At 34.0% G+C, this 15,160-nt stretch overlaps 1 protein-coding gene across 1 annotated transcript; it reads right to left on the bottom strand.

The window, feature by feature from the left end:
* Positions 1-1,124: 1,124 nt before the first annotated feature.
* Positions 1,125-15,027, bottom strand: LOC117342979 (nuclear fragile X mental retardation-interacting protein 1-like). The gene is made up of 11 exons (XM_033905310.1): positions 14,943-15,027; positions 13,575-14,168; positions 13,072-13,194; positions 11,686-11,748; positions 10,886-10,968; positions 9,296-9,388; positions 7,356-7,485; positions 6,943-7,045; positions 6,098-6,265; positions 4,632-4,807; positions 1,125-4,159 (listed from the first exon to the last, which is right to left on the bottom strand). Exons 2-11 carry the CDS (start codon positions 14,139-14,141, stop codon positions 3,980-3,982), a joined length of 1,686 nt encoding a protein of 561 aa, XP_033761201.1. The 5' UTR covers positions 14,142-14,168; positions 14,943-15,027; the 3' UTR covers positions 1,125-3,979.
* Positions 15,028-15,160: the final 133 nt, after the last annotated feature.

The raw sequence follows: 15,160 nt of genomic DNA, 5'->3' as shown, positions 1-15,160 counted from the left end.
AGTTGTGTTTGTAAGATTCCTACTTATTATAAATAGGTGCCCGTCTTGTAAACCAGAAACCCTGCAGTCAATATTTTCTCTCAGTTCGTTCTCAAGGTGCAGTTTTTGAAACTCTTGAAAATAAACAATGTTTCGTGAATTGGGTAAAAAAATTAGTTAACCTGAAATACTTGTCTGTCATTAAGTTAGAAAATGATGTATGATCCAACACATATTTTAGAAAATATGGTTTGCTTTCTCAATATAATTGTGTATATGTACAACATTTGGCTTCTTTTGATGTTCAAATATTCTTTGATGTCTTTCATTTTGATGGAGATTAAACTTGTGTATACAAATCACATGGAAATAAACTGTAGCTACAGTGATGTATCGTTGGTTGGTATTTTGGCATTCTTTAAATGTTGGAAGATCTGCTTTTCCAGAGACCAACTTGATTTGCACTCTTCTCCTTCTAGAATATAACTTCCAGTCACTCGATTTGTAGCTCTTCTGCTTCTGGAAGATCTTCTACCTCTTCCGTCTGGAAGATGGAAGATTTATCGTCCAAAATGGCAGCGACCATGTTTAGTGTGCGACATGCAGAGTGATGAGTTTCACTAGAGAAGGATTTATGGCACATACATGCACAGGTTTGTGTCACAGTGTTTGAGAAAACTTAAAACTTGTTTGTTTTGGGTTATGTTCTTCCGTTTACTTTATTTTCATATAATGGAATCTTCTCTTCCGAGAAGAGTGCAAATCGAGTTGGCCTCAGGAAATTGAAATCACAGACCATCTTTATGGATGAAAGTTTTCAGTACTAATACTGAATTCAATATTTTTGAAATATGTTCTCCCAAATATATATTAACGTGCATTTTTTGTGACAACAGGTATTTCAGTATTTTTTGATTCTGACACTTTCATCCATGCATCTTGTTCTGGTTATATTTGGATCATTTCATCCCTCTTGCACTGGATAGCATACAAGGGGATTCCTGTCAGTTGTTCACCAGGTGAGGTAGCCACCAGCTACTGCAAAGAGCCCCTGTCTGAAAATAATCCCGGGCAATGAACCCATTGAACTAATAAACTTCAAATATGAAAAATACATTATAACTTGTTCATAAATAAAAATCTAATTCATTTTAATATATGTTTTATTACTGAAAAGCTGTAACAATAACAACATGTATATATCAATGTCTATAACATGCTCTATATATATAGTTCATACATAAAGCAGATAGCTTAACATTACCATAGGTGCCTTGTTCTTTATATGCCAGAACAGTCCGTTCTATAAGCAGATGATATACCAGGTACGTCGGCATCTAAAACATTCTATTGTCTTATTTAGTTGCATATTAGTTAAATCCAAGTAAAGCTGCTACACTTTCAACAAAGGGTAATTATATGGGAGGTGGGAGATCCAACGTCCGTGAAAAAGTTCTGTGTTATCCAATTCAAAGAGTAATCATGCATGTTTGTATTATGTTATTGTATACTTTTATTTAAAGTTACATACTTGCATAATTACCACCCTCCCTAACACACTAATTCTTATTTTAAATCCAAAGTAAATAACTCCTGAGAAATTCAATCTATGAATGTAACTCTTCAGATGTTGTTTTTGTTATTTTTCTCATTAATTACTGTAATTAGATATATTTCTACTCTTTGTGCCATTTTATGCTTGTGATCATCAGTGTGTATGCTGTCAACGGTGTAGCATCTGAGCATATTATTGTTCAAGTTCTTATTCCTAAACAAAATCTTATAAAATAATTAAATGAGATCCCACAGAGATCTTGTTGCCCCCTCCCCATTGAATCATCTTTATCGGTCCTTTGAAAAACTGATCTTTTCTCCACTTTCCCCTTCTTTCCACTCTTCCATTTTAACAAAACTACATGGGACCAACTGGAACCTACATACCAAGATTGAGATATATTCTTCCAGTACTACTTCTCAAGAAAAAGTTATCACAATACTTCTACTGTCAAAATCAAAGATGGCCACCTTTTGGCCATTTTGTTTTCCCAACCAGACTCAAAAATGATCTGGAACAACTGGGGACCAAGGGGAACATACCTGTCAAAGTTGAGAAATATACCTCAAGTACTTTTCAAGAAACTTCAACTGCCAAGATTCAAGATGGCTGCCCGTCGGCCATTTCTTTTCCTGAACACACTCAAAATTAAATGGGCACAACACGGGACCAAGCAGATTCTACATGTGAAGTTAGAGAAATACCCTTCCAGTACTTCTCAAGAAATGGCGATAACAAGGATTGTTTATGAACAGATGGACCCATGGATACAGGGCGATTTGAATCTGATGATGGAGGGAAAAAGTACCATTTACAAAACAGTACAAGCAATAAAATATGAATATATTTCATTAATAGAACATTTTTTTTCAATAACTTGGACTTGATGTGAGTATCTTATTTCATCTTGTTTATTGCTCATTGAAATACTTAATTCACCATCTTTGGTCCAATATATAATTTCAAATACACAAACTGGGTGAATCTCCTGTAAAAACTTACGCAAGTTGTAAGATTTGTTGCCCTGTAATTTTGTGCAGACTTGTGCAACACTGTTACACTCATGAATAAAACATCATGGCTACAATACATCCGTTAAAAGATCAATATGTATTTGAATTTCAATCTTACCTGAACATATTTAAAGAGTTATGACCTTATTTTAATCTGAACAACACTGATTGTAATGTATAATAGGTAACAAATTTTGTACTTGTCAATTTTGTTTGTAAAAATTTCCACACGGGAAACTAAAAGCATTCAAACTTTGTAAGTACAGTATACAGAGATAGAACAAATGTCATTCATTAAACAACATATTTTAAAACTTATGTTTCCAGTAAATAAATTACAATTTGGAAACGATTTAAAATAATTATAAAGTTTTGTTACCAATGTCTAAAATCATAGCGCAATTATTTAATGTATTAATGATATTGACAAACATTGATATTACTTAATTCATGTATTATTATTCTTAAATAATAATAATGAAATACTTCATATACATGTATTTTTGAATACAGCGAGTAGTATATGCTTAAGGAATGTCAGACATCAACTGCATACAATACATATCTTACATGCAGAGGTCACCTGCTGATCTTTCTTGTAAAAGTTCACTGCAAGTTCACAGATAATTCTAACCTGTGAGTTTGAACACTTGTGTAATACTGTAACACAACGTATTTTCACGTATTTCGTGGGCAATTAAAATTCAAGAAAATAAATTGCCGCAAAATAATTTCAATCACATATACAGTGGGCCTTTTATGACTGAAAATTGCTGAAGAAACGTTGTTAGGCATGAAAATGTGAAAATTAGTCTCCGTTAAAATATGTGGATTACAGTATAGTGTTGGTTTCCAGTGATGCAATACATGAAACATTAACATCCTAGAAATGACATCGCTGATACGAAGGAATTACATTACTTGGCACAGGAAGAACAGGATGAATGCTATATTCACTGGGACAAAATAGTTGTGTATATCTTGTATTAAACAAGTCACCAGATCAAGCATTGAGATTTCAGTCATAGCCAGACAGCAAAGACACTGTCCTAGCAGAGCTCTCAAACAAAAACAAGAGGATGTAACAACAAGACCTAGGGCCTGTTTGTATATGTAGACAAAAAGCTTTGTCTCCTTTTTTAAAATGCATATTTCAGGCATAAATCTTGACGTATGTTGAAACAGACCTTGAAAATCTTTGTCAAGGCTCACCTGAAAGCAACATATATAAACTTCATAAGCCTATCCTTATTTCATAAACCATCAATTGGTCCAACTGTTTGTATAACAATAAACTAAAATAACTTAAGAAATTAAACCACTTAGTAGCCATGTTCTCAGCGATTCCGTAATTTCTAAACGGATAAATTTATCCGATTATTATCAATCTGTGTGCTCTGTCCGAATCCAAAATAAATACTGCTGATCTGTTTCACATACAAGCTTCATCGTCAATAGCAGGGCCTACTTTCAGTGTTGTACGACCACAACTGTCTTTCTGATAGTCTTTAGAGGATGTCGACTTGCCAGCTCCGAAAAAATTATTTTTCACAATGTAATAGACACACTGCAGGATCACATTCCTTTCGTGTCGGATTTCTTTGGCAAGCAACTGAAAAGTTAATGCATAAAAAAAAATTATGATAAAATAACCTAATAGACATATCTATAAGCAAAGACATTGGATACCGAAATCTTACTATTTTAAACATAACAGGAAAACTACATCTAAACATTCATGTTGATAATGAATTTAAAAAATTTAAATACAATGTTCAGTAATTATAACAGGTTGAGGGGTGTTTTGTTTATATAATCAATCCAGGGTCGAAGTGTCGGAGATTTCCGGGGTTTTATGAGGGATGATTGCTCAAATCTGGGATAAATTTAACCCCGATTCGGGAAATGTACCCAATCGGGATTTAGGGGAAATTTTACTGATTTTCCGGGCACTTCCCGCATAATCTGGGATGGTTGACACCTATGTTCAGGACATATAACAATATCAATGGCCAACACAATACTGTTATATCAATATTCAGAATATATAGGAAATATCAACAGCAAAGACTTCATAACCTTACCTTCTCCAATAAAGATGATTTTGTATTATTAAACAATTTGTTGTTTTTCCATTTCTTCTTTTCAACTTTTGTGTGTTTGTTTGGAACGTTGCCTTTCCTTGAATTACCTCCCTTTTTCTTATTCCTATTTGGACTTTGCTTGTTTGAAGTCTTGTTATCACAGGTATTCTCCATATCTTAAAAAACAGAATTTTAGCTTTTGATAAGCATTCATATTATAATTATGTTCATTAATGAATTAAAAATCGGTAGAAAAAGTTTTCTGAGGTTATAGATTTATTGAGTTGCAAATGAAATCATTTTCATGTTTGCATTTATTTTACCATGAATTTGTTTTACAGCACTGTTTGCAATTATTTTACCGTGAATTTCTTTTATAGCAATGTTTGCATTTATTTTACTGTGAATTTGTTTTACAGCAATGATGTTTTCATGTCCACATTATGTTGACAATTATGCAAACTAATAAACCGGTACCCTCTTGGTAATGAAAGTGATCAGTCAAGTTAAGGAGAAATTAATGTAATTTTGAAATCACCACAAGTCTTGTGAAGACTAAAACATACTAACTGTTTATGATTCAAAAAAAGAAAGCTTGAGATGTGTAGATTAAAAACTGTTTCTAGTTTCTTAAGTAAATTAAAATGTTTTTGCTGTGTATCATTAAAATTGAATATAGTGGAATGTACTCTGTTAAAGAATTATAGAAAATAGAATGAAAATATCTGCAGTTCAAGACCAAATTTTGAACTGGAAATTCGACAGGTATTACAAAATAACAAAAATCCTAACGATACTATTATGTGAGAATCAACACCGTAGTCTTTCATAATTGCACTTAAAACTAGGAAACTACCCAGTAATTATGGGGAATCTCTAATGTGATGCTTCGCTCTAACTAAACATAAATGAGCGACAGAAAATATGCTGTGGACAATACTGCACACACATAAAAACTGGTATGTTTTGAAGAATGATTGATTTGCAGTCGAAGTCTCGCATCAGAAGCCCAAACCACAAATACAAGAAGTACCAGATAGTTCCTAAATTGCCAATTGGGATGTAATATTTGAAAAATTCTGTATTATGGAATAGTTTAGAACTGTTGACAATACACCATGACAACAGAATATCACCTTAGTTTAACAACAAATGTCAATTATAGTTATTCCAAAAGGTGAAGAGACAGTTTCTCCGTACAGTCAGAAATATATATTTTTGCATCATGCACCCAGTGTACAATGGACAGGTCATCCATCAAACAGCTGACCATGCCTGATGTTGTTAAATTCCGTTCATGGATACAACTCTCAACCGCACAGCCAAAAAAGTTGGCTATTGGACTATCATTTCTTATGCAGCTGAATTGTCAGTTTTAGTATTCAAATCATTCTACTGTATGTCAATATACTATTCATAAGTTGACAACTGTTGTTTGAACTAAAGGTACATAACTACGTTTTTACCTCCATCTTTAATGTCTGGTTCAGTGTTTTTGTCTGCGACTTGGTCAGTGTCTGCTCCGTAGGAAGCAAGGATCATACCCAGGCCTCCCTGGAGCCCAGATTGTGTCTCGTCGTCTGCTCCACTCCCTACAGGCTTGGCTACAGGACTGGTCTCCCCGTTATCACAATCTAAAACAGCAAACGATACTGATTATATCTTGACTTTCATGAGATGGTTGGTTACCTATTGTGTGGGGTAAGTTACGTGGTTGATATTCTGATTTGACCTCACATATATGGCTATTCCAGCTATAGAGGTTACACAAGGAGTGGTTGTTGGATACGGAATTTATTTCACACTCGTAACTTATTTTTTAAAAGTTACAAAAGACACTCGCTAAAGCTCGTGTCTTTTGCAACTTTTAAAAAATAACAAGTGTGAAATAAATTCCATATCGATCAATCACGAGTCCTGTTACCTGTTTCTACCACAATAATATCGGCTTGAATCAAAGGGAAAAGTTGCCAAGTCTTATTTTGCGTATACAATTAAGGTGTACAGGTGACGGCCGGGACCCGTGATGTGATCAGCCCCATTGTTGTATAATTAATTTTTCTTTATTTTCATTGTAAATACTCAAATGTGATTGGTCGAAAAATTCTTTTCATTCTTCTATGAAAGAAATTCCAATGCTTAAATGGTATTTACCCGATTCTGAGTCAATGATCAGCCCCATTGTGTGGTATTTACCCGATTCTGAGTCAATGATCAGCCCCATTGTTGTGTGATATCTGAGTCAATGATCAGCCCCATTGTTGTGTGATATCTGAGTCAATGATCAGCCCCATTGTTTTGTGATATTTACCCGATTCTGAGTCTGTAAGCAGGACAGACAAAGGATCTACATTACTGGTGGTGGTGGTACCAGTTTCTGGTGTCTCTGATTTGACTTCTGTAGAATTCTTGACCTATTTATAACATAACATGAAAATCAGCTAAGATAAATTTGCAGAAATATACACTATTCCAAAAATGTGTATGGAGCGGCTGGTTTTTTTAGAATTTTTTTTACTTATTCTTACAACCCGGTCCTTACATCAATTTTTGATCATGCCACCAATATACATGTATCATTCAACATTATCAATCAAAGAATGATCTTAAATTAAGGTTATGAAACAACATAAAAACTAAATGTCACCAACTATCATTTGCCTTTTCATTTTTGTTTTTAAAAATCAATAATACTAGGAGACTTGTATTCAGGAGACAACTGACCTCCACAGCATCCAGCTTAGCTTTCTTTTCGTCACCCTCGACGTTGTCTTCTGACCTCTGACCTTTCCTCTTCCTTCTATTCCGTCGGTTCTCCTGTTGATTCTGGTTCCTATTTTGTCCCTTCATTTTACTGTGAAATGACACAGAAATCATCAGAATTATATACAAGTGCAATCAATGATTGCGAAAGCTCACCGGCGCAACAATCACACTATGCATTCATTTTTTATGTATGTATAAGCATGTCATTTTGAAATTGTACATAACATAAAATCGCTCCTAAACCTCTAATGGATGTATAAACCAAATAAGAAGGGTGTGGACTTACAAGATTTCCAAAACTTACCCCCAAAATCTTTAAAGAGGGTTTTTGTGCCAAAAAAATAAGTCCACTAAATGGTAAAATTCCCAAAAAAATCACAATTTTTTTTTTGCATGATTTTGATATAACATCACTCCTGGACATCTAATGAATGCATAAATCAAATTAGAAGGATGTGAGAGCATAATTTTGGAATTACCCCAAAAGCTTTAAAGTGGATTTTGGTGCTAAAAAAGTTAAGTTCACAAAATGGTAAAATGCAAAAAAATCACAATTTTTTTCTGTATGATTTTGCCATAATGTATAAACCAACTTAAAAGGGTGTGAGGTGTATACTTTTGGACATAGAAGCTTTCCAAAAACTGATCCCAAAAACTTAAGTGGATTTTGATGCTAAAAAAGTTAAGTTCACAAAATGGTAAAATGCGAAAAAATCCCAAATTTTGTCTGCATGATTTTGCCATAACATTTCTCCTAGACCTCTAATGAATGTATAAACCAAATAAGAAGGGTGTGAGGTGTATACTTTAGACTTAAAAGCTTTCCAAAAACTGATCCCAAAAACTTTAAAGTTTTGGGGTGGGATGCAGACGCAGACGCCGGGGTGACAGCATTAGCTCTCGGTTACTCGTAACAGGTGAGCTAAAAATATTTGTGGTGCATCCACAGGTATTGGTGTACCATGGACGTTTTATATAAAAGTTAATGCTTTGCAACAGAAAAAAATTACTTATTTCAGTTTAGAGGATATGTTTGGGGGCTATTCCAGAATTATCTGTGTAGGAGGGGTGAGAGGCACTTGTATTAAAACTGGATGGGTGGTGGGATAAAGTCTCATTATTCAAATAGTATCTATACTAGATATGTTTTAATATTTGATGGGTGGTGGGATCTCTTGATAAGTAACTCCCATCCCTCCCATATGCATAATTTTAGAATATCCTTAATACAAGGATGATTTTGGAGCACCTCTAGCTAATAATTTAAGATCTAATGGTTTATCATTGTAACTGTGTAGAATTTTTTCTAAGTTTAAAAACTAAGACCTTTTTTTTAAATTTTGGAATAATAAATAATTTCTATACTTTGTGTCAATGGAAAATTAGCATGTAAATCATAAAGCTTACAGATAAAGTCAACATGTTTGCATAGCAGGCCTGAGTGACTGGATTTCCAGAAAAAAGACATTTTATAGTTTTCGATTTTTTTGTTACTGTGTGGTCCTTGTAAAGAACAATAAACCAACAGAACACGATGTTAAAAGAAAATGTTTGTAAAAAGATACTTCCTGAATAGTAATGGTTGTACCTCATCTAGAATTTGAAGAACATTGTATAAATAGGATAATGAAGATAATCCAGCGAAATTCCAGTCCTCCCTGGATGTAGGTCAAAGGTCAAAATGTAGGTCAGAGAGACCTAGTTTCGGTACACAACGTTAACACACTGCCTCACCTTGGTATGAAGTTCCAGTGACAAGTAGTGTAGGAGATAGAAGTGGGAAATGCTTAAGTGTAGAAGGATTGAAGGAAGAACGGATGAACAGAACAAAATCATACACCCCCCCTACCGTGGGGGGTAGAGAGCTGCAGGGGATGAAATAACTAATGCTTATATACCCAAACTGTTTAGTCTCCAGGACCTCTCCCCTAGCTTTCCTTTCTGCGAACAGTGCACGTTTCTTTGCCACATTTTCTGCTGTGGGGAAATTTCTGCAAAATAAAAAAACATCAATACATATTTAAATTAATTTAATTAATTTAGGATCATTAAAGGGGCATTCCTTCGTTAGGATATCAGAAACATGCATAATTTCTATTGATGAAATCTATGTCCAAACGATGGTTATATGAGTGTTTGTGCCTACATGTAATGAAATTAATGCTGAAATGTAAAAGAAAAGGGCGTATCGTATGCAAATACTGTATGTCCTCGTGGTAATTAGTGATACTTTGGGTCAAATTAAGAATTTTCAGGACTTAATACTCGAAGACCTTTGGCTTATCTTGAGAGTAAAACTGCCATATTTATGTAAGGCCAAACAAAATTAATGTCTTGTTTCTCAGGCACATTTTTTCAAAACAGGATGAGGGAGGGAGGCTTTTTTTTTTTTTTTTTACTACCTAAAAATGTGATGAGGGAGGGACTTTTTTATTTTTTTCTCTCGGTCACATAATGATACATATGCATGAATCATGTGATTTAAAATTGTGTCAATTGTTAAAAGCATAAAATGAATAAAGGAATCTTAATTTTAAACTATTGTCTTTATTTTCTGGTATTAAACTTACAATTTAAATTGAAAAACAACTGAAATACAATTTTATGTTCAATGTTCACCAGATGTACACAAGTGATCCGGAACTGCCTATGTTTTAAGATTTGGTCTTTTTGTTCCCCTTTCGTTCATCCCACAAAATTAATGTCCAAACAGTTTTGTTGCTTCGTTTACCTTCAAAGACATCATTACTTTATAAAAAAAAACATCAGCTTTCCGTTTGCCGTTCGCGGCCGACACATCATGATCCGTGAATTTTGGCGGAAACTACCAGTCGTCGGGACCAAGCGATCCATCGCGCAGGCCATTGTAAAGTTCGCCAAACGAACAAGTGTCGCTATAATTCGATATGATTGCCCAGGGTAAAATAACACTCTCAGAAAAAGATATTTGAATGGAAATCATTGCTACCATGTGCAATCGAAAAATCAAGCTTCTAAAAGATAAACAAACGTTTTAATGATCTGATTTGGGAGATTCTAAAACACGGATCGGCCAAGTTCCGGATAATGCGGGAACCAACGTCAGAATTTTTTCCGGATTTATTTTTCGGCGCGGACGTTTTTATTTTTTTGATTTCAATAAAAAGTGAGTGGTGCGGGGGGTTCATATTGGATGCGGGCGGGCCTGAGAAACAAGAAATTAATTTTATTAAAAGATTACTACTTTGAAAAAATCCATATTTTCCAGTAAGTTTAATTTTGACAACCTAAACTTTATTCAAACGAAGGAATGCCCCTTTAATGAATAATGATATTGCAATGATAAAATATGGGACTGCTTTGAAGCTGTTGCCATACTGACAATTTATCTTTATTTAAGATTGTTGGCTCATTATTAAAACAACACGGAGCAAGCAAACTTCCGGTTTTTAAATCAGGATAAAAAAATCAACTATTGATGTAGAACCCTTATCATCAACTACACCTACTTCCTTCGTTCAGCTCGCCACTTTTCAATGTCTTCTTTGGATTCTAATGACCATATTTTCTTTGCAAGACCGGAGTAGTGTTGCTGAAAGGAATACAATATCGGTATCTAAAAGTAAATAATCATCATAATAATTTATTGTCATTTATCACGGCTTATATAAACATGTAATTTGTAAATCAAAGTAAAATCCATGATCGATCTTGACATAGTGAATTTTTGTAAATCTATTACAAGTTATAATACAATTTTGAATTTTTGTAAATCAATTACGGGTTATAATATAACTTGATGTTTTAAGAAAATTGTGCAACTTTCCATTAATATGTGGTATTACGGATTACATATCAATAATAAGTATTAATATATTCAACTGATAATTAGCTAAAATTTGTCTAAGCAACTCTGAGCATGACTTTGACTTATATACCATGTAGTGGTACATACAATACTAATATAACAGTGACATACATGTACATAATATCACAAAATCATGTTGGTGGTAAAACTTGTTACTTCTAAGCATAGAAAATAAAGTAAAGCATGTTTCTAGAGTTATATGATTAATATTATTTAACACTGTGTTCATGTAATATCAAATTTATTAATTTCATAAATCAATTAAATCTTTCAATAAGCAAAATTAAATAATTGCAATGCATGGTGAGAATTAAGACTTGAATGAAGCACAAATCAATCCAAGTTTTTATCAACTGAGTCAGGGTGTTTGTAAGCAAAAAGTTGACTTAATGTAAATAAAACACAAAATAATTAGAATTTCACAAAAGAGAATATTTTTACCATTCGGACATGGAGTTGTACCAGTTTTGGAGCAGCTACATAGGAGCAATCTTCATATGTACACTGAAAATAAAAAAGCCCATAAAATCATGTGGCTGATTCTGATAACAACACACTTATTCTGAATACAATACATGTACACTTATTTTGATAACGATACACTAACTTCAAGCAACAGGAATTCGAAGAACTTGAATATAGGTCAAGGTCATATGAGGAAACATAATGTTCTCTTCCACACGTACCTCCTGGCCAAAAATCAGTTCTCAGTTACAATTGCACTTATAGTTTTCTAGAAGGAGTTAAAAGTTGACGGATGGACAGACGGACGGACGACTGCCGACGGACACACACGCATCATACCATAAGCTCATTGGCACTTAGTTTTATGCGAGCTAAAAACAGGAGTCAAATTGTATACCTCACCAAAATAAATGAATCTTTCAAAATTCTATCCATGCATATTATTTTCTATCTCCAGCACATCTTATATATAATTATAATTAAAGTGTAACAGTACATATAGTAAATATCTTCGAGACAGATCACCTATATATACAACTACCGTATTCACCCAGCAATAAGCCAATTACTGGTAATAAGCCGACCTTTGTCTATCACAGTTCTGTACAAAGCTAACAAAGCTATTTCATGATCATCATCCTTGCAAAAACCCACCTCAACCCCTCGATGAGCCATAGTTAATGCATTGGGCCCCTGGACAAGATAAAATACTGACGTCTATCTATATCAACTGATGTCTAAGGGATATCTATAACAATGACACAGAAAACTACAATAGCAAGTCTGTAAATATTGTTTTTATCCTGCCATAAGCCCATGTCTGGAAAAAGTCCACCCTTACCTATAGCTACTGCATTTGAAGTAGAAATGCCAACAACACAATTTCATTGTCCTGTAAAATTACAATTATAATGGTACTAGATGCCACGTCCCTATACTTTAAGTTATGTGTTGTCCAATGGACTTATTGCCAGATTGATAGGATAAGCATCAAATGAAGATATTTAATTGTTACAGCTATCATAATTAGTCCCCTGTCGGTAAAACCGTGTGAACTATATATCCTTTCTGTCAATCTTGAAATTACGTAGCAAAATTAGACAATGCTCTAGCGGTTTCACTCCTTGAGGGATTTTGATAAAACCTCAAAAAATGATAAAGGATCCATAGTATCAATTTAAGGGGTTTATGGCTCAAAGTCTCTGCTACTATTTTAAGGGAAGGGGAGGGGGGGGGGGGGGGGGGCTGTTAGGGGACATGTATTGCTTCAGCAATTAGTATCTGCTTGTTTATTATGATAGGTATATGTAGTACTATAGACACATTTAATTCATATATCTTATATATACATGTATACTGTACCTTTACATGACCATCCGCATGTTCCTTGTATTTTTCTTCTGTTTTAAATCCTCTTTCACAAATATCACAGGAAAATTTATTATTCTCTGGAAGCTCTCTCTTGTCAATTTTCTGCTTTTTTGGCTAAAACATAAAATATGGTTTAACATGAAAATAAGAAACATGATTCTACATCATATTTTACATAAGATATTATCTCATAAATGTTGATTAGGATCAAGCGGGATCTTTTGACAGTAATGGATTCTGAATCTTAACTTGGAAATATAATACACTGTACAACTAAAAATCATCAGCAATATATGACAAAGGAAAATTTAGGGATATAAGAAATGTTCATTTACTTAAATTCAATTATTTTATCACTTTTAAGATATATCGGACCATCCTGGAGGCAATGGGGCTGGTGTGAAATAGTACTAGCTTCCTGTAAATACCGACAATTGCAAATTAATCACATATATACTGGTCAAGACCAGAGAGGTTAATCTCTCATGTTTTACCTTCTTGTTTTGATTCCAGTTTCCTTGGAACCGTTTGTTTGTTGGAAAGTTGCCAGATTGGCCACTATTATGTTCTTTATATGGTCCATTTCCAGAAAGTCTTTTATCATTAAAACTTTCACCATTTTGAACACTTCCTCTGTAATTATTGTTGGGCCGATTTGGCATATTTCCATTACATTTTTCTGTATGATTAAAGCCTAAGGGTTGTTGTCCATGTGAATTCATCCCAGGATTACTGAAACCATTTTGATCTTGAGATTTTTGTAAGTGTCCACCATGCTGAAAATTATTTGGATTTGGAGGTCGGCAACCCGACATATTCATCATACGAGGACCAGAATTGGGATAGAATCCTGGTCTCATGCCTCTAGGAGCCATATCAAATGGTCCCATATCATAGCGAACAATAGGTCGACTGTTAGGGCTTCGCCAGTTGTTTGGTTCCTGTCCACGCATCATTGGAGGGCGTGGCCCTGGGGGTGGAGCGGAGAATCGACCCATCCCCCAAGGGTTGCTGTTCATTCCCCTTCCTCCTCCTCTCCATGGCAAACGAGGTCCAGACATCTTCAAAGTGATTAGTTAAAAGAAATCCTACAACAAAGAATCCCATAAATGATAATTTACCAAATCATCAGAACATTGTTATCTATATATATTCAGTACTTATTTGTTTATATGGCCAAATATGGTCAACCTGTCTATAAAGAACACTGGACAAGGGGAGGTATAAAAATAGTCACTATAGAGTAGACCAGTTGTCTTTAAAGACAGGTTGAGATTATCATTTGATAATATCTATGGCCCCAAGAACCTGTGTTCAGTACTAGTTTTGACTTTTATGTTGACTCATTTTTAGTTTTAATATTTATGCTGTGTATGAGACATGTTATTCAATTCACAAATTGTTTATAATTGTATAACCTCTTCAGTTAGTTTCGTCAAATCTTGGTAAAGCCAACACGATGAGAAGGGATGGAACTGTGCACACTCTATCATTCCAGGCAGGAGGTATATATAATATTACGTCCCAGATCATTCTTATTAGAAATTAAATTTAAGCTGCTTGAGAGTTACATCTCTCCATGGCATACACTACTTCATGTCTAATGTCAATTAATCCAGTGATGAATGTAAACTGCATTTGCGTATTTCATTTTTTTTCATTGAAAATGAAAATGTTTCAATAAACAGATAAACTGATACATTTTACATATAATATATTTTTTCATTTTTTAAAGGTCCAGGATGTTCTGGCATAATATACAGTAAATGCGTATCCTATATAAAGTATATAAACATTACATTAGCCAGATAAAGTTACAATATCTAGTCACTAAATAAGGTTGCTAAATCTACTGAACATACCTCATCACCTGCATTTATTATCTGTTCAACTCAACCAGTCAAAACATAAACACGTGTGTATGGATCCTTCCTGGCTAAGGTCAAGGTCAATTAACGTAGCTCGAGCGCGCACCTGCTATATTATCAATCAAATAAAATTGGCAACATTTGCGCATTTGTATGATGAATTAATCAGTTTATATATACCTATATATATCCTTGATATAATTTTCCAATTT

The sequence above is a fragment of the Pecten maximus genome, chromosome 14 (assembly GCF_902652985.1).
Source record: "Pecten maximus chromosome 14, xPecMax1.1, whole genome shotgun sequence".
Classification (NCBI taxonomy): domain Eukaryota; kingdom Metazoa; phylum Mollusca; class Bivalvia; order Pectinida; family Pectinidae; genus Pecten; species Pecten maximus.
The sequence above is the reverse complement of the archived record's forward strand: the minus strand, read 5'-3'. Positions and strand labels throughout refer to the sequence as shown.

Bases quoted from the DNA above. Each gene is read 5' to 3' on its own strand.
- LOC117342979 (XM_033905310.1), bottom strand. From the start codon at position 14,141: ATGTCTGGACCTCGTTTGCCATGGAGAGGAGGAGGAAGGGGAATGAAC. The intron at 11,749-13,071 runs GTACAGTATACA...TTTTATTTTCAG, and splicing joins ATGCGGATGGTCATGTAAAG to TGTACATATGAAGATTGCTC. The intron at 10,969-11,685 runs GTAAAAATATTC...TATTCCTTTCAG, and splicing joins TACAACTCCATGTCCGAATG to CAACACTACTCCGGTCTTGC.